This window comes from Pongo pygmaeus, chromosome 2 (genome assembly GCF_028885625.2).
Source record: "Pongo pygmaeus isolate AG05252 chromosome 2, NHGRI_mPonPyg2-v2.0_pri, whole genome shotgun sequence".
Lineage (NCBI taxonomy): Eukaryota > Metazoa > Chordata > Mammalia > Primates > Hominidae > Pongo > Pongo pygmaeus.
The window spans coordinates 52,928,899-52,950,486 of record NC_085930.1 but is presented as its reverse complement, the minus strand read 5'-3'; the positions used below and the strand labels follow the sequence as shown (position 1 = coordinate 52,950,486).

Sequence of the window (21,588 nt, the reverse complement as noted above, 5' to 3'; positions counted from 1 at the left end):
AAGTAATATTTTTGCCTCATCTTAAAGTTTGCAAAGAGTTTTGGCACATACATCATCTCATCTTTGTGATAACCTGTGGGGTAGATACAAAAGATGATGTTATTTTCATTTTCCAGATGAGGAAATAGGAGCCTGTTTCCTGGTCAGACAGGCTTAGTCAGCTGTGAGTGGCAGAGCTGGTATTCCCACCTGTTACCCTCGACCCCAGTTCCATTGCTCCTAACATGATTGTATCCTGGATAAACATGGTATCAAGAATGGAGAGGCCAAGCGCGGTGGCTCACACCTGTTATCCCAACACTGTGGGAGGCCGAGGTGGGTGGATCACCTGAGGTCAGGAGTTCGAGACCAGCTTGGCCAACATGGTGAAACCCCATCTCTACTAAAAATGCAAAAATTAGATGGGTGTGGTGGTGCGTGCCTGTAAACCCAGCTACTGGGGAGACTGAGGCATGAGAATCACTTGAACCTAGGAGGTGGAGGTTGCAGTGAGCCGAGATTGCCCCACTGCACTCCATCCTGCACAATAGAACAAGACTCTGTCTCAAAAAAAAAAAAAAAAAAAAGAATGGAGAGTGAAATTTGGGAGGCTGAGGCAGGCAGATCACTTGAGGTCAGGAGTTTGAGACCAGGCTGGCCATCATGGCAAAACCCTCTCTCTACTAAAAATACAAAAATCAGCCTGGCGTGGTGGTGGGCACCTGTAATCCCAGCTGCTCAGGGGGCTGAAGCAGAAGAATTGCTTGAACCTAGGAGGGAGAGGTTGCAGTGAGCCAAGATCATACCACTACACTCCAACCTGAGCAACAGAGCGAGACTCTGTCTCAAAAAAAAAAAAAAGGATGGAGAGTGAGAGAAAACTCAGAGACTTTGAAATAAGAAGTGAAAGAGGCTGGGCAAAGTGGCTTACACCTGTAATCCCAGCACCTTGGGAGACCGAGGCAGGCAGATCCATTTGAGGTCAGGAGTGCGAGACCAGCCTGGCCAACATGGTGAAACCTGTCTCTACTAAAAATACAAAAATTAGCTGGGCATGGTGGCGGGCGCCTGTAATCTCAGCTACTCGGGAGGCTGAGGCAGGAGAATCACTTGAACCAGGGAGGCAGAGGTTGTGGTGAGCCAAGATCACACCACTGCACTTCAGCCTGGGCGACAGAGCAAGACTCTGTCTCAAGAAAATTAAAAAAAGAAGAAGAAATGAAAGAAACTTGGCAATTGATTGGGTGTTTCTGATAAAGAAACAGAAGAAGGAAAAGGTGATTCCTAGGTTTCTAAAACCTGGAAGAGGAGTACAGTGAGATTATAATATAAGCAGCTGATGTTGGCAACATGCCTACTATGTGCCAGGCCGTGTGCCAAGCATTTTGCCATATTGCCTTATTAAATCCTTACAACTCTTTGAAGGTAGATCATATAATTATTATTCTCATTTTAGGAAAGGGTGTGCATGAAAGTTGCTCTCACTTTTAGAAAAAGAAAAAATCTTCCTTCCAAAACAAGGCTAAGCTCAACTGGACTCACTGGCCTATGCTGACAGTACCTGGGGCCTGGGACAGTGGTTTGGTGTTCTTGTGTGTATGGATGTATTACAATGTCAGACACAAAGTAACTAAGCCATGCTCCTGGCGGTTATGATGCTTGCAAATCCAGCACTGCCAAACTGTTTAGTGTCTCCTAGGTGCTTTGCCTGTGGTTAGAACAAGCTTCACTAAGTGGATAGTTTTGCCTTGGCCCTGACTTTAAGGCAGCCTGCCACGTCATCAAGAGACATAGGTAAGAATGCTCTCCTCCTTAGTTATGATTTAAAAATAAAAGTATAACAAAGTATAATTATCAAATGACTATTAGTAGAAATGTTGCATTTATATACACTATTTAGATTACAATTCTTAAATACAATGTCTTTCCTTCTTGTTACTTGTAATTAATTAGTATCAGTCACTGTCCAGTGTGAGCCTGGTGTTGCCCTTAGGTTAACCAGTTCACATCCTGAACTTCTGTTGGTGCCCAGGGTATTTGTCTGAACCCCTGATTATTCACATCTCCCTCTAACTTTCAAATTTGTCTCTAATCTTATCTAAAGCTGTTAATACTTGAGAAAAGGTCTTTCCCCAATTTCCTGCTTCTAATCCCTTTATCCTCTTTCTTTTCTTGGTCAAGTAGAGGAAAATGGTTTACATATCAAATAAAGTAAATAGTATATGAAAAAAAAAAAAAACTTCTTTCTAAGGGCTCCAAACTCTGTGGATATCTACCTGCTGGTTATTTATTCACTACGCTGCACATGGCAGTCCCCTAGCAACCATAAACTTCATGGATAAAATCCCAACTCTTCTCCAATACCACCTGTTTGTAGGTAGTCATCCTTCTTTTAAAAGACTTGGGAGTTATACAAGCAATAAGTGCCAGAGTTTAGTTCTTTTTGAAAATAAATTTAAAGAAATCATAAGTTTTCACAGGGCTGTAAAGAGGTTTCTTCCCAGTGGTCCTTCACTCCAAGGCTGCATTGGAGATTATGCTGGTGAGGAAGCTTTGGTCTCGTAGGTCTTTGGCCCCAAGGCAAAAGGTCATGACTGTAAGTGTCTTTCTTCCTGATCCCCTCTAGGATTGTGAAGATGTCCAGTCCCAATCTGAACATTGTGACCTTACTGGGCAGTTGTCTGACTTACAGTAGCGCTTACCTCTTTGGGATTCAGGATGTTTTAGTGGGGAGCTCAATGGAAACTCTCATTCAGGTAGGTGAAGTTTTAAAATTTGATTTTGACTATAAAGTTTTCATTATTTTTTTAAACCAGCTGCTCCCATGGGTGGTGGTTACCTTTATCCTTGGAGTGGGCACTTTTCGAGGGAATCCCAGAACACTTGGTGAGGTTCACTGTGTACCTCGTGCCCTCTGTGGGACCCAGACCCTACAGATCAGAGTGTGTGGAGAACTGATAAAGGTTCCTCTTGTGACTCTTCTGTCCCCTTCCACCCATAGACAAGACTGTCCATGCTGTGCATTGGGACCTCCCTTGTGTTTGGCCCCATTCTGGGAAAGAGCTGGCGACTCTACAAGGTGTTTACCCAAAGGGTCCCGGACAAGAGAGTGGTGAGTAGGCAGCAAGTACACAATGCTTGACTGTAGATGGCAGCTTCAGCATTGGTTAACAGCTAGAGAAGCTCATGCACGTTACTGAGCCTAGCCCCTTTCAGGACATCCAAAGTTCTTGTTTCTCATTCCAAACCCTGGAATCATGCAGCCTCATAAGGCCTCAGGCCTGGAAGGCTGTGGATCAGTGCTGTTGAAGATAGGGCTTCAAACGTGGGCTCTGGTTCCTATGTACCCCAGGCCCTGTGGGGACATGTGAGCTGGCCAATACCTGGCACCAGTGTGAGGCAGAACAAGATACCCAGAGACTGTTGTTTGGCACAGGTGTGAGCTGGAAGTGAAGGGAGGAAGAGTGATTACAGAGAAACTATAGCAAGTAAGTAGTTATTTCCTTCCCTGGAGTCCAGTTCTTTTCTATATAGAAGGCAGTTCTCTGTACTGAGAAGGATGTGCCCAAAGCAGTGAGCAAGGAAGAGCAGATAGAATCAACTCTAAGTTATGTAGCAGCCAGATCACCGACATGTCCCTGATATCAGTTACCAACTTAACCACATTTCCCCATTTTATCAGGTTGTCTGATGAGACTGCTCAAACCTCAATTCCTGACCGTTATCCTCATTGGGTATAGGCCCTGCCCAGACCCAGTATATCATTCAGTTGGTGTTTACTTCTCTGGAATGATGGGAATTTTTTTTTAGCAAATGTTATTGAATCATAGTGCATACTTACCAAAGCTCAGCTGTGAGCAACCATACCTATGAAGAAGATTGCCTAAAAGGACAAAAACTGCATTCATCCCTCAAGAACACCAATTTCTTTTTTAAACATAGCTTTACTGAAGTATAATTGACATGCAGTGAACTGCACATATTTAAAGCATATGATTTGATAAATTGTGACATGGATATACAACCAAGAAACATGGCGCATAATGAACATATCCCTCATCTTCAAAAGCTTCCTTGCAACTCTTTGTTATCTCCCTCTCCTGTCCAATCCTTATATCCTTTGTTCCTATCCTCAGGAAATCATTGATTTGCTTTCTGTCACTGTAGATAAGTTTGCATTTTCCAGAGTTTTATATAAATGGAACCATGCAGACTCTTTTTTCTCTGGCTTATTTTACTCACATAATTGTTTTTATGAATATTATAGTTATTTATCTATGTTGTGTGCATCAATAGTTATTTCTTTGTTATTACTGAGTAGTATTACAATGCATAGACACAATTTGCTTATCTGTAGATGGATGTTTGGGTTATCGCCAGTTGTGGCGATTAAAATTAAAGCTGCTATGAACATTCGTGTACAAAGTCTTTGTTTAGACATAGGCTTTTATTTCTCTTGGGTGAAAACCTAAGAGTATGGTTGGATCATATGGTAAGTGTATATTTAACTTTTTAAGTAACGGTCAGACTGTTTTCGAAGTGGTTGTACCATTCTGCATTTCCACCAGCAATGCATGAGAGTTCATTTCCTCCACATTCTTGGCAACATTTGATTTGATCAGTCTTTTTCATTTTAGGCATTCTAATAGGTATGTGTGGTAGTATTTCATTATGCTTTCAGATTTGCATTTCTCTAATGCAGTATTGAGCATTTCTTCACTTGCTTATTTGCCATCCATACACCTTCTTTGGCAAACTGTCCAAATCTTTCACCCATTTTTTTTTTTTTTTTTTTTCTGAGACAGAGTTTCATTCTTTCGCCCAGGCTGGAGTGCAGTGGTATGATCTTGGCTCACTGCAAACTCTGCCTTCCGGTTTCCAGCAATTCTCCTGCCTCAGCCTCCCAAGTAGCTGGGATTACAGGCACCCGCCAGCATGCCCGGCTAATTTTTGTATTTTTAGTAGAGATGGGGTTTCATCATGTTGACCAGGCTGGTCTTGAACTCCTGACCTCGTGATCCACCTGCCTTGGCCTCCCAAAGTGCTGGGATTACAGGCGTGAGCCACCACGCCCAGCCTCACTCATTTTTAAATTGGATTTTTTGTTGTCTTATTATTGAGTTTTGTGAGTTCTTTTTATATTCTGGATACAAACCCTTTATCAGATGTATGATTTGCAAAGATTTTCTTCCAGTTTGTTCTTTTGTTCCTTTTACTTTCATTTACTTCAGAATGTCTTTCAAAGATAAGACATTTCTTATTCTGATGAAGTCGAATTTACCAGTGTGTTGTTTTTAGGTTTTTTGTTAATTTGTTTGTTTGTTTTTGTATTTTTAGTAGAGACGGGGCTTTACCATGTTGGCCAGGCTGGTCTCAAACTCCTGGCCTCAAGTGATTCACCAGCCTCAGCCTCCCAAAGTTCCAGGATTACAGGCATGAGCCACCACACCCGGCCCCAATGTGTTCTTTTATGGATCATGTTTTTGGTATTATATTTAAGAAATTTTTGCCTAACTTAAGGCCCCAAAAGGTTTTCTCACTTGTTTACTTCCAGAAATTTTAGAGTTTTAGCTTTTACATTTAGGCCTATGATCCATTTTGAGTTAATTTTGGTATATGGTATGATATATTGATCGAATTTTATTTTTTTACATACAGACATTTGATTATTCCAACGCTATTTGTTGAAAAGATTGTCCTTTCTTCACTGAATTGCCTTTATGCCTTTGTTAAATCAGTTGTCCGTAAGTGTGTAGATCTATTTCTGGACCCTCCATTCTGTCTCACTGATGTGTCTATCTCAACAGCAATACCGTATTACCCTGATTACTGTAGCTTTATACTAAATCTTGAAATCAGGGAGTATTAGTTCTTTGACTTTCTTCTTCTCTTTCAATGCTGTTTTGGCTAATCTGGGTCCTTTGAATGCCCATGTGAATTTTTGAATCAGTTTACTGATTTCTACAAAAATTCTTTTGGGATTATGTTGAATCTAGTAGATCAAATTATGGAGAATTGGCTTCTTACTAATGTTGTGTCTTTTGACCCATGAACCCATTTATTTAGGTCTTTAATTGTTTCCATCTTTTTTTGTACTTTTCAATATTGCTGTTTCACATCTTTCATCAAACTTATTTCTAGGTATTTTATATTTTTATGCTATTTTATATGTTACTATTTTTTTAAATTTCACTTTCCAGTTGTTTGTTGCTAATATATAGAAATATAATTAATTTTTGTTTTTTTTGAGATGGAGTCTCACCTCTGTCGCTTAGGCTGGAGTGCAGTGGTGCGATCTCGGCTTACCGCAACCTCCACCTCCCGGGTTCAAGCAATTCTCCTACCTCAGCCTCCCGAGTAGCTAGGATTACAGGTGCCTGCTACCACACCTGGCTAGTTTTTGTATTTTTAGTAGAGATGAGGTTTTACCATTTTGGCCAGGTTGGTCTCAAACTCCCAACCTCAGATGATCCGCCTTCCTCAGCCTCCTGAAGTGCTGGGATTACAGGCATTAGCCACCATGCCTGGCCACAGAAATATAATTAATTGTATATGCTTAGCTTGTATACTGCAACCTTGCTAAACTACATGTTAGTTCTAGTAGCTTTTTTGTAGAGTCTATCAGATTCTCTACTGATGATCATATCATCAGTGAATAGAGATAATTTATTTCCAATCTCTTGTCTGATTGCACTGGCTAGATACAATAGTACAATCTGAATAGAAGTGGTGAGAGCAGATATCTTTGTTATTCTTGATCCTATGGGGAAAACAGTCTTTCAAAAATAAGAATGATATTAGCAGTAGTTTTATTGTAGATGCCATTTATCTAGTTGGGGCAGTACTATTCTATTCTTATTTTGCTGAGAGTTTTAATCAAGAACTGATGTTGGGTTTTGTCAAAAGCTTTTTCTGGGTCTATTGAGATGATCATACAGTTTTTCTTTTTTTAGTTTATTCACGTGGTGGATTATATTAAATGGTTTTTTTAAAAACCCTTACACAATAGACTTTATTTTTTAGAGTAGTTTTAAGTTAACTTAAAAATTGAGCAGAAGGTACAGAGGTTTTACATATACAGTCTTTCCCCACACATGCATATCCTCTCCCATTATCAATATTCTCCATCAGAGTATATACTTATTACAATTGATGGAACTACATTAATACATCATTATCACTCAGAGTCTGTACTTGACATTAGGGTTCACTTTTGGTGTTGTACGTTTTATGGGTCTGGACAAATGTACAATGACATGTGTCTACCATTACAGTATCATACAGAGTAGTTTTACTGCCCTAAAAATCCTCTATGCTTCTGCTCATTATCTCTTTCTCTCCCCATATGTTAAATGATTTAGGGTGTCAAACAAACCTTCCATCCCTGGGATTAGCTCCACTTGGTCATGATACATTACCCTCTTCATATATTGTTGGACTCATTTTTATAAAAACTTTGTTTAGAATTTGTACATTCATGTTTTTAATACATATTGCTCTGTGGTTGCCTTATATTTTTCTAGTTTTGGTATCAGGGTAATGTTGGCTTTATAAAATGAGTTTGGAACTATTCCCTTCTTTTCAGGAAGAATTTCTATAGAATTGCATAATTGGCACTCATGTGTAAGTACCTTACAATAGTATGCTTCCTTTTATCCCCATTCCTATCTTTGCTGTTACATGTTATAGGCCCCATACAATTCTTTTGTTTAATAAATCAATTATCTTTAAAAATGTTTTATTTTTTTAATTTTAAGACCCAGGACAACATGCTGAATTTTGTTATTTTCTTTAATGATATTTAACTAATGAAAACTAATCATGTATTTTTCTGTTTAGTTACCATTTCCAGTGCTCTTAATTTCCTATATAGATCCACATTTTTATCTCATATTATTTTCCTTTGCCTGAAGGATATCTAACATTCCAGTGTGGGTGTGCTACTACTGAATTCTTTCAGCTTTTGATTATCTGAAAAAGTCTTTATTTTGCCTTCATTTCTGAAAGATATATTACTGAGTATAGAATTCTAGACTGAAATTTTCTTTTCTTCTTCTAGTACTTTCAAGATGTTCCTGCACTGTCTTCTCACTTGGCCTTGTATCTGATGAGAAGTCTCATGTTTATTTTATGTCTACACAAAATATGTCTTTCTTCACTGCTTGCTTTGAGTAGTTTCCCTTTATCACTGGTTTTGAACAGTTTGATTAGGCAATTGGTTTGTTTTTAATTTTACAAACACCTTGAATCACGTAGCTGGTTGTGCTTCTTTTCATTGGTTGTCAAAAGCTCAGATCCACATTTCTTGTGCTCCAATTAGTAAATGCTATTATATATACACTCTTCATCTGAGCCTTCATCGTAATTCTCTTTATTTTCTCTCTTCCCTGTTGTTTAATATTTTAATCCTATCACAGTATATATTTTTCTCAATTTTATTTTTGTAGTCACAAACTAACACATTCTCTTCATCCTAAGTCAAATACGGATGGTCCCTGACATAAAACAGTTCAACTTACAGTTTTTCTATTTTACAATGGTGTGAAAGCAATCCACATTCAGTAGAAACCATACTTAAGATACCCATACAACCACTCTGTTTTTCACTTTCAGCACAGTAGTCAATACATTTTATAAGATATTCAACACTTCATTATAAATTAAGCTTTTGTTTTAGATGATTTTGCCCAGGTGTAGGCTAATATAAGTGTTCTGAGCACATTAAAGGTAGGCTAGGTTAAGCTGCAATGTTTGGTAGGCTAGGTATATTAAATGCATTTTTGACTTATGATATTTTCAACTTATGATGGGTTTATCCAGACATAACCCCATCATAAGTCAAGATCATAAGTCAATCTGTAGTTCATATGTATATAATGAAAATGCTAATGATTCCTCCTGCATCTCTGAGTCCCACCCTCTCAGTTAATAGTGGGTGTGACATTCATACCTATGTGCTCATATAAACATATAGAAATAATAGTTTATTTATTTTATAAAACACCTTGAGTCCTTTGTGGGAAAAGGTAGGATATGAAGAAGTTAAACAAATGGAAATGTGTAATGCTAATAATGATATCAGCATAGAAGTCATTGTAAATGTTTGGTGTCTGTTTCATTTTTGATGGCTACATTTGAAGCTCCTTGGGAGGGTTGACCTTGGAGCATGTAGCTGAGAGCACATGGGATACTCTACCCCCTGTGTCATATAAGGAGAAGTTTTGACCTTGACTCTTTTGCAGATTATCAAAGACCTGCAGTTGCTGGGGTTGGTGGCAGCCCTGTTGATGGCTGATGTGATCCTGCTCATGACATGGGTGCTGACTGATCCCATCCAGTGCCTCCAGATTCTCAGTGTCAGTATGACGGTGAGGTGCCAAATCCCTGGGGAATCTCATCCCCAAACTGGACTGACCTCTGTGGATACACAGGAGTCATCCTTGCAACAAGAAGATAAAGGACTCCAAGAGGAGGGAGAGTCAGGAGCTGTGGCTTCCATGAAATTCTTGCCCTAGTCTGCTGCCACTCCCACTGCTCCTCCTGCCCGCGTGTCTCTTTGTGGGCATACAATGAGATATCAGCATGCTGGAATCTGCCTGGCAGTTCTGCCACTTCCACATTATCAATAATTAAAACTTTCAGCTATCGGCAGTTACCTTCCCCTAATTGTAGAGGTGGAGGTAGTAGTTTAAGGTGGCCTTTGGAGTCAGTCAACCCTGGTTCAAATCCCAGCCCTACCAAGCTCACCAGTTGTGTGACCTTGGGAAAGTTATGTAACCTCTCTAAGTCTGTTTCCTAACAGGTAAAATTGAGATAATAATACTACCTATTGCATAGGGTTGTGGCAAAGATTAAATGAAACAATGTAGGTAAAAGACTTAACCATGTCCAGTACATTCTATTCAATTAACAAGAAGTATGGCCGGGCACGGTGGCTCACGCCTGTAATCCCAGCACTTTGGGAGGCTGAGGCAGGCAGATCACTTGAGGTGAGGATTTCAAGACCAGCCTGGCCAACATGGTGAAACCATGTCTCTACCAAAAATACAAAAATTAGCCAGGCGTGGTGGCACATGCCTGTAATCCCAGCTACTTGGGAAGCTGAGGCAGGAGAATCTCTTGAACCCGGGAAACAGAGGTTGCAGTGAGCTGAGATTGCACCACTGCACTCCAGCCTGGGTGACAGAGTGGGACCCTGCCACAAAAAAAAAAAAAAAAAAAAATTTATTATATATCTCCAGCCTCACGAGGGGCTGAGGAATACAGTGGAATCATGGAATCGTGACATTGCAAGATTAATGTTTAAGGATTCAATGATTTGCAAAAAGCAGGTGCATAATGAAATAGTTTATAGTTTTGTTGAGGCACTAATTTGATTGGGGTAGCAAAGCACATAAATGAGGGGTAAGCCCTAGTGTCACCAAGCACACAGCTGTTAGCCCAACTTTGTCATCTCTTCTCCTAACACATAGTCACTCTCATTTAGGTTCTAGTGGAGTCACCTAAATGCTGCAGTTTTTACATACTGAGGGGGATATCATGTGCTGTAGAAGAATTCATGCTCCAGGATGTTCACGAAGATCTGCTTTGTGTTCCTGGTAATTGTGGGCACCTCCAGTTCTGACTCTGTGTCCCTTCTAGGTGACGGGAAGAGACGTGTCCTGCACTTCGACCAGCACCCACTTCTGTGCTTCCCGGTATTCCGATGTTTGGATTGCTCTCGTTTGGGGATGCAAGGTTGGTAACCACATCTGATATGGTCTCTGTCACCAACAAAATGGATATGAAGAGGGAATTACAGGAATTAACGAGGTGATGTCTGCAAAGAATCTTGAACTCAGAGGAGACCTCTGTTGATGCATAAACTTCAAAGCCATGACTGTTTTTACTTTTCTATTTTTATTTGTTTGGGGGAGACCCTCCAACTCTTTAGACTCCCTCATTCAGTCCCCCCCCAGATCATCTGGAATTCACCCACTGTTTCTCTTATTTATTGGTCTGGTTTCTTAATTGATTTGACAATACCAGTTTTCCCTTCATCTTCCCTGCAAGGGGAATTATGAGGAGAAATTTGACCCAGCTTTATTTGTTCTCCTAAGTGCCCTTATTATGTCTCTTGTGTGTTTCTTCAAGATTTGGGCCAAGGTGTCCTGCTGCCTTTCACCCACCTGAGTTTCTCCCTCTGGTTGGAAGCAAGACTGGCTCTGAGACAGATGACAGCATTCACAGGGCCCTTTGAGGGGTTCCACCTGTCTCACAGTGTCTCCCATACTGCCCCAAATCTCTCGCCATTAGACTCATTTGTCTCAGTTAGATGGGCAAAAGTAGAATATTATTTCCAGAAGGTAGAGGATACCTGCATGGAGCACTGAGAACAGTCCTCAGAACAGGACAGCTGGTTTTCAGCTTAGGGAGACAGAACTGGTGCTGAGGGGTACAGGGCAGTCCTGATTCCATAAACAAGCAAGTCCTGCCTGACAGCAGACTACCTGTTGACTATCAGGGCAGAGAGGTCTGGTTGACCGATTACTGGTAGAGGAAAAGGAGGAGTTTTTGTAGAAATAAGTGCCTTTTAAGGGTAAACTCTGGCCGGGCACAGTGGCTCAGACCTGTAATCCCAGAACTTTGGGAGGCTGAGGTGGGTGGATCACTTAAGGTCAGGAGTTCGAGACCAGCCTGGCCAAACATGGTGAAACTGTCTCTACTAAAAATACAGAAATTAGCTGGGTGTGGTGGTGCGCACCTATAATCCCAGCTACTCGGGAGGCTGAGGCAGGAGAATCACTTGAACCTGGGAGGCAGAGGTTGCAGTAAGCCGAGATTGCACCACTGCACTCCAGCCTGGGCAACAGAGCAAGACTCCATCTCAATAAAAAAAAAAAAGGGGGGGTAAACTTTACCCACTCCACCACTAAGAAAGTATTAGAAGTTGTTGCTTCTGAGGAACAGGTTTAGGGGTGGGCCAGACTAGGGCAGGGAAACATTCCTTTTTAACTATGTGCAAATATTACTTTGACAGAAATATTTTTTAAAAGAAGACTTTAGGAAGTGAACAGCTCTTGATCTCCAGAATCTTGCTAATGGTTAAAAAAGGAGCTTCAGCTGTGACAGATCAGGGTTTGAATTCTGACTCCGCCCCTGGCTAGCCGACCCTGAGCCTCATTTAACCTCTCTGAGCCTCAGTTTCCAAATTTTAAAATGCAGATGATGATAATATCCCCTCAGAACTGTTCTGTCTCTAAAGAGTTAATGCATGTTAAGAGTTTTAAGCCACTCCTGGTCCATAGCAAGAGCCCAATAAATGTTAGATATTATGATTACTATTCTTCCACTGCTCTCTAGACACTTCTGGAAAATACATTGCCTCTGTTGGTTCCTTGAGTCCCTGTAGAAGAGTGTGTCCTCCCCAGCCCAGAAAGCCAGCACTTCCCCCATAGCTACTTACTTTGTGACTCAATTTGATTTATTTTCTCCATTGCCTTTTATATACTCTCATTTCCATTTTATTTTACTGTAATATCTTTCTGTAAGAAAAAGAAGGAAAAGGATGGAGCATCAGGAAACTTACTGAGCCAGACCCCATAGACTCCCTGGTCAGTGAGAGGTTCCTCAGGAGGATCCCAATCTCCACATTAAGTTCTAGGATCCCCTCTGTCTGTCAACTGCCCCCTACCCCACACTTCTCAGCAGTTAAGGCCAGTGATATGCAAGGATCAAATATGACTCACTCAAACACCAGCCAGGAATGTATAGACACTTGATTCACACCCATTTCCCCTTTAACAAGAATTTTAGCCTCTCCCTCTCCCTCCCCCTCCCCCTCCCCCTCCCCTCCCCCTCCCCCTCTCCCCTTTCTTCGGTCTCCCTCTACTTCTTTTTTTGGTCTCCCTCCGTTGCCGAAGCTTGACTGTACTGCCGTGATCTCGGCTCACTGCAACCTCCCTGCCTCGGGCTCCTGTGATTCTCCTGCCTCGGCCTGCCCAGTGCCTGGGATTGCAGGCGCGCGCCGCCACGCCTGACTGGTTTTTGTGTTTTTGGTGGAGACAGGGTTTTGCTGTGTTGACCCAGCTGGTCTCCAGCTCCTGGCCTGGAGTGATCTGCCCACCTCGGCCTCCTGAGGTGCTGGGATTGCAGACGGAGTCTCGCTCACTCAATGCTCAATGTTGCTCAGGCTGGAGTGCAGTGGCGTGATCTCGGCTCGCTACAACCTCCACCTCCCAGCCGCCTGCCTTGGCCTCCTAAAGTGCTAAGATTACAGCCTCTGCCCCGCCGCCACCCAGTCTAGGAAGTGAGGAGCGCCTCTACCTGGCCGCCCCGTCTGGAAAGTGAGGAGCGCTTCTGCCCGGCTGCCCTGTCTGGGAATTGAGGAGCACCTCTGCCCAGCCGCCCCGTCGGGGAGAAGAGGAGCACCTCTGCCTGGCCGCCCAACGTCTGGGAAGTGAGGAGCGCCTCTGCCTGGCCGCCCCGTCTGGGAGGTGAGGAGCGTCTCTGCCCGGCCGCCCCATCTGGGAAGTAAGGAGTGCCTCTGCCTGGCCGCCCAACGTCCTGAGGAGCGCCTCTGCCCGGCCGCCCCGTCTGGGAGATGAGGAGCACCTCTGCCCGGCCGCCCCATCTGGGAGGTGAGGAGCGCCTCTGCCTGGTGGCCTATCGTCTGGGAAGTGAGGAGCGCCTCTGCCCGGCCGCCCCGTCTGGGAATTGAGGAGCGCCTCTGCCCGGCCGCCCCCTCTGGGAGGTGAGGAGCGCCTCTGCCAGGCCGCCACCCCGTCTGGGAGGAAGTGAGGAGCGCCTCTGCCCGGCAGCCCCATCTGGGAGGTGAGGAGCGCCTCTGCCTGGCCGCCCCGTCTTTGAAGTGAGGAGCGCCTCTGCCCGGCCGCCCCGTCTGGGAAGTGAGGAGCGCCTCTGCCCGGCCGCCCCATCTTTGAAGTGAGGAGCGCCTCTGCCCGGCTGCCACGTCTGGGAGGTGAGGAGTGCCTCTGCCTGGCTGCCACCCCGTCTGGGAGGAAGTGAGGAGCGCCTCTGCCTGGCCGCCCCCTCTGGGAGGTGAGGAGCGTCTCTGCCCGGCCGCCCCATCTGGGAAGTGAGGAGCGCCTCTGCCTGGCTGCCACCCCGTCTGGGAGGAAGTGAGGAGCGCCTCTGCCCGGCCGCCCCATCTGGGAGGTGAGGAGCGCCTCTGCCAGGCCGCCACCCCGTCTGGGAGGAAGTGAGGAGCGCCTCTGCCCGGCCGCCCTGTCTGGGATGTGAGGAGCACCTCTGCCCGGCCGCCCTGTCTGGGAGGTGTACCCAACAGCTCCGAAGAGACAGCGACCATCAGTAGTGGGCCATGAGAACGATGGCGGTTTTGTTGAAGAGAAGGGGGGGAAGTGTGGGGAAAGGAAGGAGAGATCAGATTGTTGCTGTGTCTGTGGAGAAAGAGGTGGGCATAGGAGACTCCATTTTGTTCTGACTAGGAGAAATTCTTCTGCCTTGGGATGCTGTTGATCTATGGCCTTTCCCCCAGCCACCTGCTCTCTGAAATATGTGCTGTGTCAACTCAGGGTTAAATGGATTAAGGGCGGTGCAAGATGTGCTTTGTTAAACAGATGCTTGAAGGCAGCATGCTCTTTAAGAGTCATCACCACTCCCTAAAACACTGCAGAAGGCCGCAGGGACCTCTGCCTAGGAAAACCAGAGACCTTTGTTCATGTGTTTAACTCCTGACCTTCTCTCCACTGTTATCCTATGACCCTGCCATATCCCCCTCTCTGAGAAACACCCAAGAATGATCAATAAATACTTAATTAAAAAAAAAAAAAGAAATAAGACTTGAAAGTTGAAATGACTCTGATCTGTGGGCTGCAGATTGTGTATTGTGTTAGCAGGCATGAAAACACAGCATTCATCTCCTTGTACATCTCTATCACAGCTCTTGGTTGACCAGGTACATTGTCAATGAGCAGTGATATTTTGAAAAGAATCTTTTTTTATGAACAGTAGGTCTCAATACTGGGCTTAAAATATTTAGTGAACGAGGCTGTAAAGAGATGTGCTGTTATCCAGGCTTTGTTGTAGAGCACAGGTGGTGGCAACTGATCATAATTCTCAGCTCTAGGATTTTGAGAATGGTAAATGAAACTTCCTCAGTATCAGCGGTAAAAAAAAAAAAAAAAAAAAAAAAAAAAAAGAATTTTAACGGAATTAAAATCTTTTAGTGGAATCATATCTGAACATTTCAAAATCACAGAATTAATTTCATTTGCCTTTGATTAAATTAGCAATGATCCAACTCTGCTGAATACCACCTGATGGCGTCAGTTACCCAAAAGTTGGACTTTCCTGGTCTCCTGACTTATGTGTCCTCTAGTCATTGAAGATCTCAGGGTGGCCACATTTGGCCCTCAGGCCCCATTTGGGACACTGGGCATTAGGGGAACCTGGAAGGTATCTCTTCTATGCTGACTCCTTCCCCTTCTGGCCCAGCCAGTTCTCCAAAATATGTTCTTTAGTGTCAACCATGAAGGTGGAGTTGACCACGTCATATGATTTGAGGGTCACCAGCAGGTGCCCTGCTGATACCTGACTTTATTTTCATTATTAGTTCTCCCTCTGAATCCCACAGTCCCACCCCCACCTCGTCTCCCATGGCATCTTCACGTTCTGAGTCATCAACATGAACATTTTTAGGCTGGGCGCAGTGGCTCTCGCCTGTAATCCCAGCACTTTGGGAGGCTAAGGCGGGTGGATCACCTGAGGTCAGGAGTTCGAGACCAGCCTGACCAACATGGTGAAACCCCATCTCTACTAAAAATACAAAATTACCCCAGCATGGTGGCACAAGCCTGTAATCCCAGCTACTCGTGGGCTGAGACAGGAGAATCGCTTGAACCCGGGAGATGGAGGTTGCAGTGAGCAGAGATCATGCCATTGCACTTCAGCCTGGGCAACAAGAACGAAACTCCATCTCAAAAAAAAAAAAAAAAAAAGAAGATTTTTGTGCTTACCTTAAATCTACCTACCAGACCAAATGTTAAAAGCCAGGACCATGACTTCTTTGTGTCACTATTTTCTGCCCTACACCTATTATGGCACTGCACACATAGTCAGAAAGGTGAACCTAATTAAATCTGTATGTTACGTATTATTGACTAAACCTTTGATTTCTGTATGAATGCAGCTCCTATGGAGGGGGCAGCACTTTAAGGTGCTATGAGTTATTTTCTCCTTAGTACAAATGACAACTCAGAGCAGGTTTATATTCATAGGAAAGAGAAAAGAATAGGGCCCTGGGTTCCTTGTAGGGGAGCAAGAAATGTCACAAAAAGGGTGAGAACTATAGATGGAGCTTTTGTTGCCTGTGCCTGCCCGACAGTCTTGCCTGGGTCCCAGCCTGCCTTTGTTCTCCCCTTTTTTTACCCTTCATCTCCCATAAACACTCACTGGCACGGAGCCGCTGCTAGCCTGTAGAGATCCTTTGTGTAAATTTTTTAAATGCCCATCCCTTCTAGTCAGATGCAGTCTTGCAGGTGCAAGGCTTGGCAAGCAGATGGTGCCTTTGGGCAAATTAGAGAAAAGAGTCCCTTCCTCTGGGCCCTGCCCCGGCTGTGGCACATGACTTGACAAGCAGATCAGAGGTCACTTTCAGCTTCCTTGTGCACCCTCAGCTTTGAGCAGGGCAACACCGGACAATGGCTGTGGTAGCACTCACTACCAGAGGTTCTGTGGGCCCACTGTCCTCCAAGTGCCCAACAGCTCTTTCTGTAGGGATACTAACCCACCCACATGATCCTGTCCTATGCCTTGTCTCAGAAGAGTCCTATTTAATGGCTGACTTGCTGACTTCTGATAAACTAATTCTCAGCAAAGGAGAGGAAAATAACATTTATTAAGTACCTAGTAGGTATAAGGGGCTGCCCTGAGGGTTTTTTTATGTGATATCTTAGTAAATCCTCATAGCAGTCCTTAAGGTAGGTATTATTATCCTAATTTTACAAATGAGGAAATTGGTTGCGAACCTACTGCTCGTTGACCTCTTGTTCCACTTCTCTGAGCCTCCGTCACCTCTTCACCCCCCAGGGCCTGCTCCTGCTATATGGTGCCTACCTGGCTGGCCTGACTGGCCATGTCAGCTCCCCTCCTGTGAATCAGTCCTTAACCATCATGGTGGGGGTCAACCTCCTTGTACTGGCTGCTGGGCTGCTTTTTGTAGTCACCAGATACTTGCACTCCTGGCCCAACCTGGTCTTTGGACTCACATCTGGAGGGATCTTTGTTTGTACAACTACAATCAACTGCTTCATCTTCATTCCCCAGGTATGGATTTTGCAGGGCTGGTCCTCTTAGTCACTCTAGAGTTTTTCACTGATAAATTGCTCATTTTGTTTTCTACTGATACCTTTCCATGCCACTTACTGGAGAGTCAGAAAGCAGACAGGGGATCCTAGTGAGCTGGTTGCCTTTGTCCTTCCTCACTGTCCTGGTCAGCAAGGGGGACAGGCCAGAGTGGTCCAAGCAGTGGTGGCAGCCCCTGTTTGTACTCTTCACACCTGGGGTGCCTGTCCCTTGGTGGGGCTGCCTCGCAGTCCTGCTTTCCCATCCACCCTCTGGTCTGCTGCACTTGTTCCGCATCCTCCCCCTCATTTCCATCATGTTATTAATATTTCACTAGCCTGGGAGCAAGGAACCTTTATATTTTTCCAATTGGGGATTGCAGACTCACAGGAAAAAATCCATTTGGATGGAATTTTATGATTTAAAATGCTTTTCCTTTCTTTTTATTGGAGGAAAATATAGAACATTTCTCTGCTTTTTACAATAAGGAGAGGTAGAAACTAAATAAAAATATGTTTCATGTTATGGGGATTTTAAAAAATCAAATAAGGGAGGAAGACAGAAGCAGAAATAGCCAGATAGCAAAGAAGAAAGGGAGTCAGAGGGAACAGAGAAGGAATCTAGGCTCAGAAAGCAAAGGGATATGGAATTGTTCATGCTACACCCTGGGGACCACCGAGCCACATATATCTAGGTTAATGAACTTGGCACTAGGTACTTTCTTGTTTCCCTCTTAGTTCTCCTTTTCTTCCCTCTGAGGCCTCCCTCATCCCACTCCTCCTTCAAGACCCTGTCCTGATTCCCATTGCAGCTTCCAGTTGACTGTAAACTAATTCCTCATGATGGAGCTAACTGATAATGTAAGTGTTAGCTGATGGCACGTTACAGTGTATTTGTGAAAGGGAAGAGTGCACTTTGGGGCATGACGGTATGACACAGGCATAGCCCTGTTACGATTCTTCTCTATCACAAATCCTCATTACAGTACTCAACAGAATACATAAATATGGAAAAATCTGCAGCAGCAGCACTAGAAACGATGGATGGATATTGCCTCTGTGCCAGAAACTGGAGGAATTTTTGCCAAATCTTAATGCTGTAAAAACTGGAATGAAGGAAGCCATTTAGAGCTGAGGCTTGTTTGTGTGGGATGAGGCAGAAATGGGCTCTGAGAAGCAAGGACTGTTTCTCCCAGGGAGACCGGGGGTGGGGGCGGGGCGGGGGGCACGGGGGGGAAGGGTAGGCAGGTGCCTTTTGGGAAGCCCACCCCTTAGGCCCTGCAGCCAACATTGTTGGATTGGTAGCGATCAACAATGCAGAGAACTGGTGATGAAGGGTACAGGGCAGTCCTGATTCCATAAACAAGCAAGCCCTGCCTGACAGCAGACTACCTGTTGACTCTCAGGGCAGAGAGGTCTGGTTGACTGATTACTGGCAGAGGAAAAGGAGAAGTTTTTGTAGAAATAAGTACCCTTTAAGGGTAAACTCTGGCCAGGCACATTGGCTCACACCTGTAATCCCAGCACTTGGTGAGGCGAGGTAGGCGTATCACTTGAGGTTAGGAGTTCGAGACCAGCCTGGCCAACATGGTGAAACTCTGTCTCTACTAAAAATATGAAAATTAGCTGGGCATGGTGGTACACGCCTATAATCCCAGCTACTCGGGAGGCTGAGGCAGGAGAATCACTTGAACCCGGGAAGCAGAGATTGCAGTGAGCCGAGATTGCGCCACCACCCTCCAGCCTGGGCGACAGAGCTACTAACCCCTTTCTTCCTTGCTTGTCTGCACTATAGAGACAGCAACAGCTAGACTCTTCTTTTGCCAGCTTCCCATAGAGATAGGAGTGCCTATATGACACCATTTTGAACACTAGAGGTTTTCTGAGAAGCTTCTGAGAAAGCTTTTGCTTTCCTGAAAAAGGTGATAAGCATGGCTAACATCACCCTTTTTACCTTCTTCCTGCCTTGAATGTATGTGATTCCTAGGGCTATGGCAGCTCTCTTGTGAACATGAGGAAAAGACTAAGAGAATATAGTTATAATACTAGGAAAATACAGCTCTTTCCATGTAAGACTATAAATTCTGGAGGAAATGATCTATGAAGGGAATCTGCAGTTCACAAGAAGAGGACTACAAATGTCTAAAGATTTAGAGAAGCTGCCTTCCTCTGAAGTAGAAGTTTTAGAAGATGCCGGACTTGTCAATAGAATTCAAAGGATATTGTCTCTTTTCAACTAAAGCAAACTATCACAAAAAAACCTAATCTTAATAAAATATTGAATAAGGATTAAAAATATGGTATTAAACTTAAAATCCCAATAGAAGCGTTGACTGGGCAATTAGACACTACAAAATATTGAATTAGTGAATTACTTTAAGGAAACAGAAAATAAGGAAACAAATGAGAGACTAGGTAAGAAAATATGGAAAACGGCCAGGCGCAGTACCTCATGCCTGTAATCCCAGCACTTTGGGAGGCCGAGGTGGGAGGATCACCTGAGGTCAGGAGTTCAAAACCAGCCTGACCAACATGGTGAAACCCCGTCTCTACTAAAAATACAAAAATTAGCTGGGCGTTGTGGCATCCACCTGTAATCCCAGCTACTAGAGAGACTGAGGCAGGAGAATTGCCTGAACCCAGGAGGCAGAGGTTGCAGTGAGCCAAGATCACGCCATTGCACTCCAGCCTGGGCAACAAGAGCGAAAATCTGTCTCAAAAAATAAAATAAAATAAAAAGAAAAAAATAAAATATGGAAAACATCTAGGAATACAATTGAGAGCTGATAGGAGTCTCTGAAAGAGAACAAAATAATTTGGGGCAGAAGTCATTATCAAAGAGCTATCAGAGGAAAGCGTTTCTGAACAAACAAAGCCTTGGTCAGAAAACTGAATGAATTGGCAATCTCCGTGATGGCGCCCTGCTTACTGCTCCTCTCTCCATCCTCACCTCTCACCACTGCCCCCTTGCATCCTAAGCCTCAGCCACATCACTTCCGCTTTGCCTGGTGTTTGAGTCCTCAGCAGCTAGGACAGTTGTGACATCTGGGTGCTCTACACACAAAAATGCAGGATAAAGTGCTGCTTGAAATCTGCCTTCCAGGTTTTCACTAAGCAACAAACACTTGATTTGTTGAATTGGGAATGGAAATGGAATGATTATGAGGTACAGGAATTGGGTGGATGGACTGCGCTGGCCTTGCTTTCCTTCTGTCTCGCTCCCTCTTTCCCTCCTAGCTTTCTTAAGCTTCCTTTCTCTTACTCTGTCTTTCCTCTTCCATTTTCTCCCTTATGTTTTTTTTTTTTTTCTCCTCTGGAACTAACTGACCATGATGTGAAACTAAAAAATATATTTTGTAGTCTGTTGTATTTTAGGTTTAGAAGGTAAGTAGTTCTTTTTCAAAATATAAAAGAAACTGAGGTTTGTTAGGTTTCTGTGTGTTCCCCTCTGGCTCAGAGGTCTTTGGTAGAAGAACGATTCTCCCTGTGATACTTGCACTGTATATTCCTAGAAGAGAATTTGGGAAAGTAATTTGAGTAAATTTGGGAAAGTGCGTGAGGGGAACTATCTGGGTAGGGGTTGGGGGTTGCAGCAAAACGGGGTTCCTTCTTGCCAGTGAGCTTTCAGACGTGACTAGGATGGGAGGGGTTTGTGAAAGCAAAGGCACAGATACCCCAGGGCAGCGAGGCAGCGCCAGAGAGCGGGTGAAAAATGGATGACATTACTAAGGAGATAAGGGGCCCAAGAAGCCTTCTTTACACAGGCACTCAGGAAATGCCTGAGTGTTTATGCCAAGCACTGAGGTCATCACTAGAAGTCAGCCAGCCGCTGCTGTTCTGACCTGAATATGACCCATCCCCCAGCCCTTTGCTCCCTCAGAAAGGCAGGCAGGTCCTAAGGTAGGACATTGTTTTCTCTCTCCTCTAACCCCCAAAGCATTTCATCTGCTCCTCCCTGAAGATGCACAGGCCTTTCTAATCTGCCTTATAATTATATGTATGTGTCCCAGCACCCCTACTAGACCAGTGAGCATTTTAAAGAAAGCTTCCTTCATTTGTTCATGCATGCATCCATCCATCCATTTATTAACTGCTGGGTACATGCACTTAAACACAGGGCCCGCCTCTAGGTCTAGTGGGGAGCAAACATGAAAGGAATTATCATACGTGTGTTAAGAGCTATGGGAAAGGCCTTCCCCAGCCCATCTGAGAACTCAGTGGCACCTTCTCAGAAAATGAGGCTGGGCATGGTGGCTCATGCCTGTAATCCCAGCACTTTTCGAGGCTGAGGTGGGTGGATCACTTG

General features: G+C 44.1%; 1 protein-coding gene and 1 long non-coding RNA gene across 2 annotated transcripts in view; one reads left to right on the top strand and one right to left on the bottom strand.

Annotated features, from left to right (window-relative positions):
* GPR156 (G protein-coupled receptor 156) overlaps window positions 1-21,588 on the top strand; it is a 123,823-nt gene that overhangs the window by 89,517 nt on the left and 12,718 nt on the right. Inside the window, exons 4-8 of the mRNA XM_054482773.2 lie at window positions 2,606-2,735; window positions 2,981-3,091; window positions 9,222-9,347; window positions 10,621-10,716; window positions 17,029-17,265. Coding sequence (XP_054338748.1) covers window positions 2,606-2,735; window positions 2,981-3,091; window positions 9,222-9,347; window positions 10,621-10,716; window positions 17,029-17,265 — 700 coding nt within the window. The remainder of the gene's footprint in view (window positions 1-2,605; window positions 2,736-2,980; window positions 3,092-9,221; window positions 9,348-10,620; window positions 10,717-17,028; window positions 17,266-21,588) is intronic.
* LOC129033782 (uncharacterized) overlaps window positions 10,634-21,588 on the bottom strand; it is a 41,039-nt gene continuing 30,084 nt past the window's right edge. Inside the window, exons 2-3 of the long non-coding RNA XR_008501667.2 lie at window positions 12,425-12,503; window positions 10,634-10,742 (exon numbers count right to left, since the gene is read on the bottom strand). This is a non-coding gene — a long non-coding RNA (uncharacterized LOC129033782). The remainder of the gene's footprint in view (window positions 10,743-12,424; window positions 12,504-21,588) is intronic.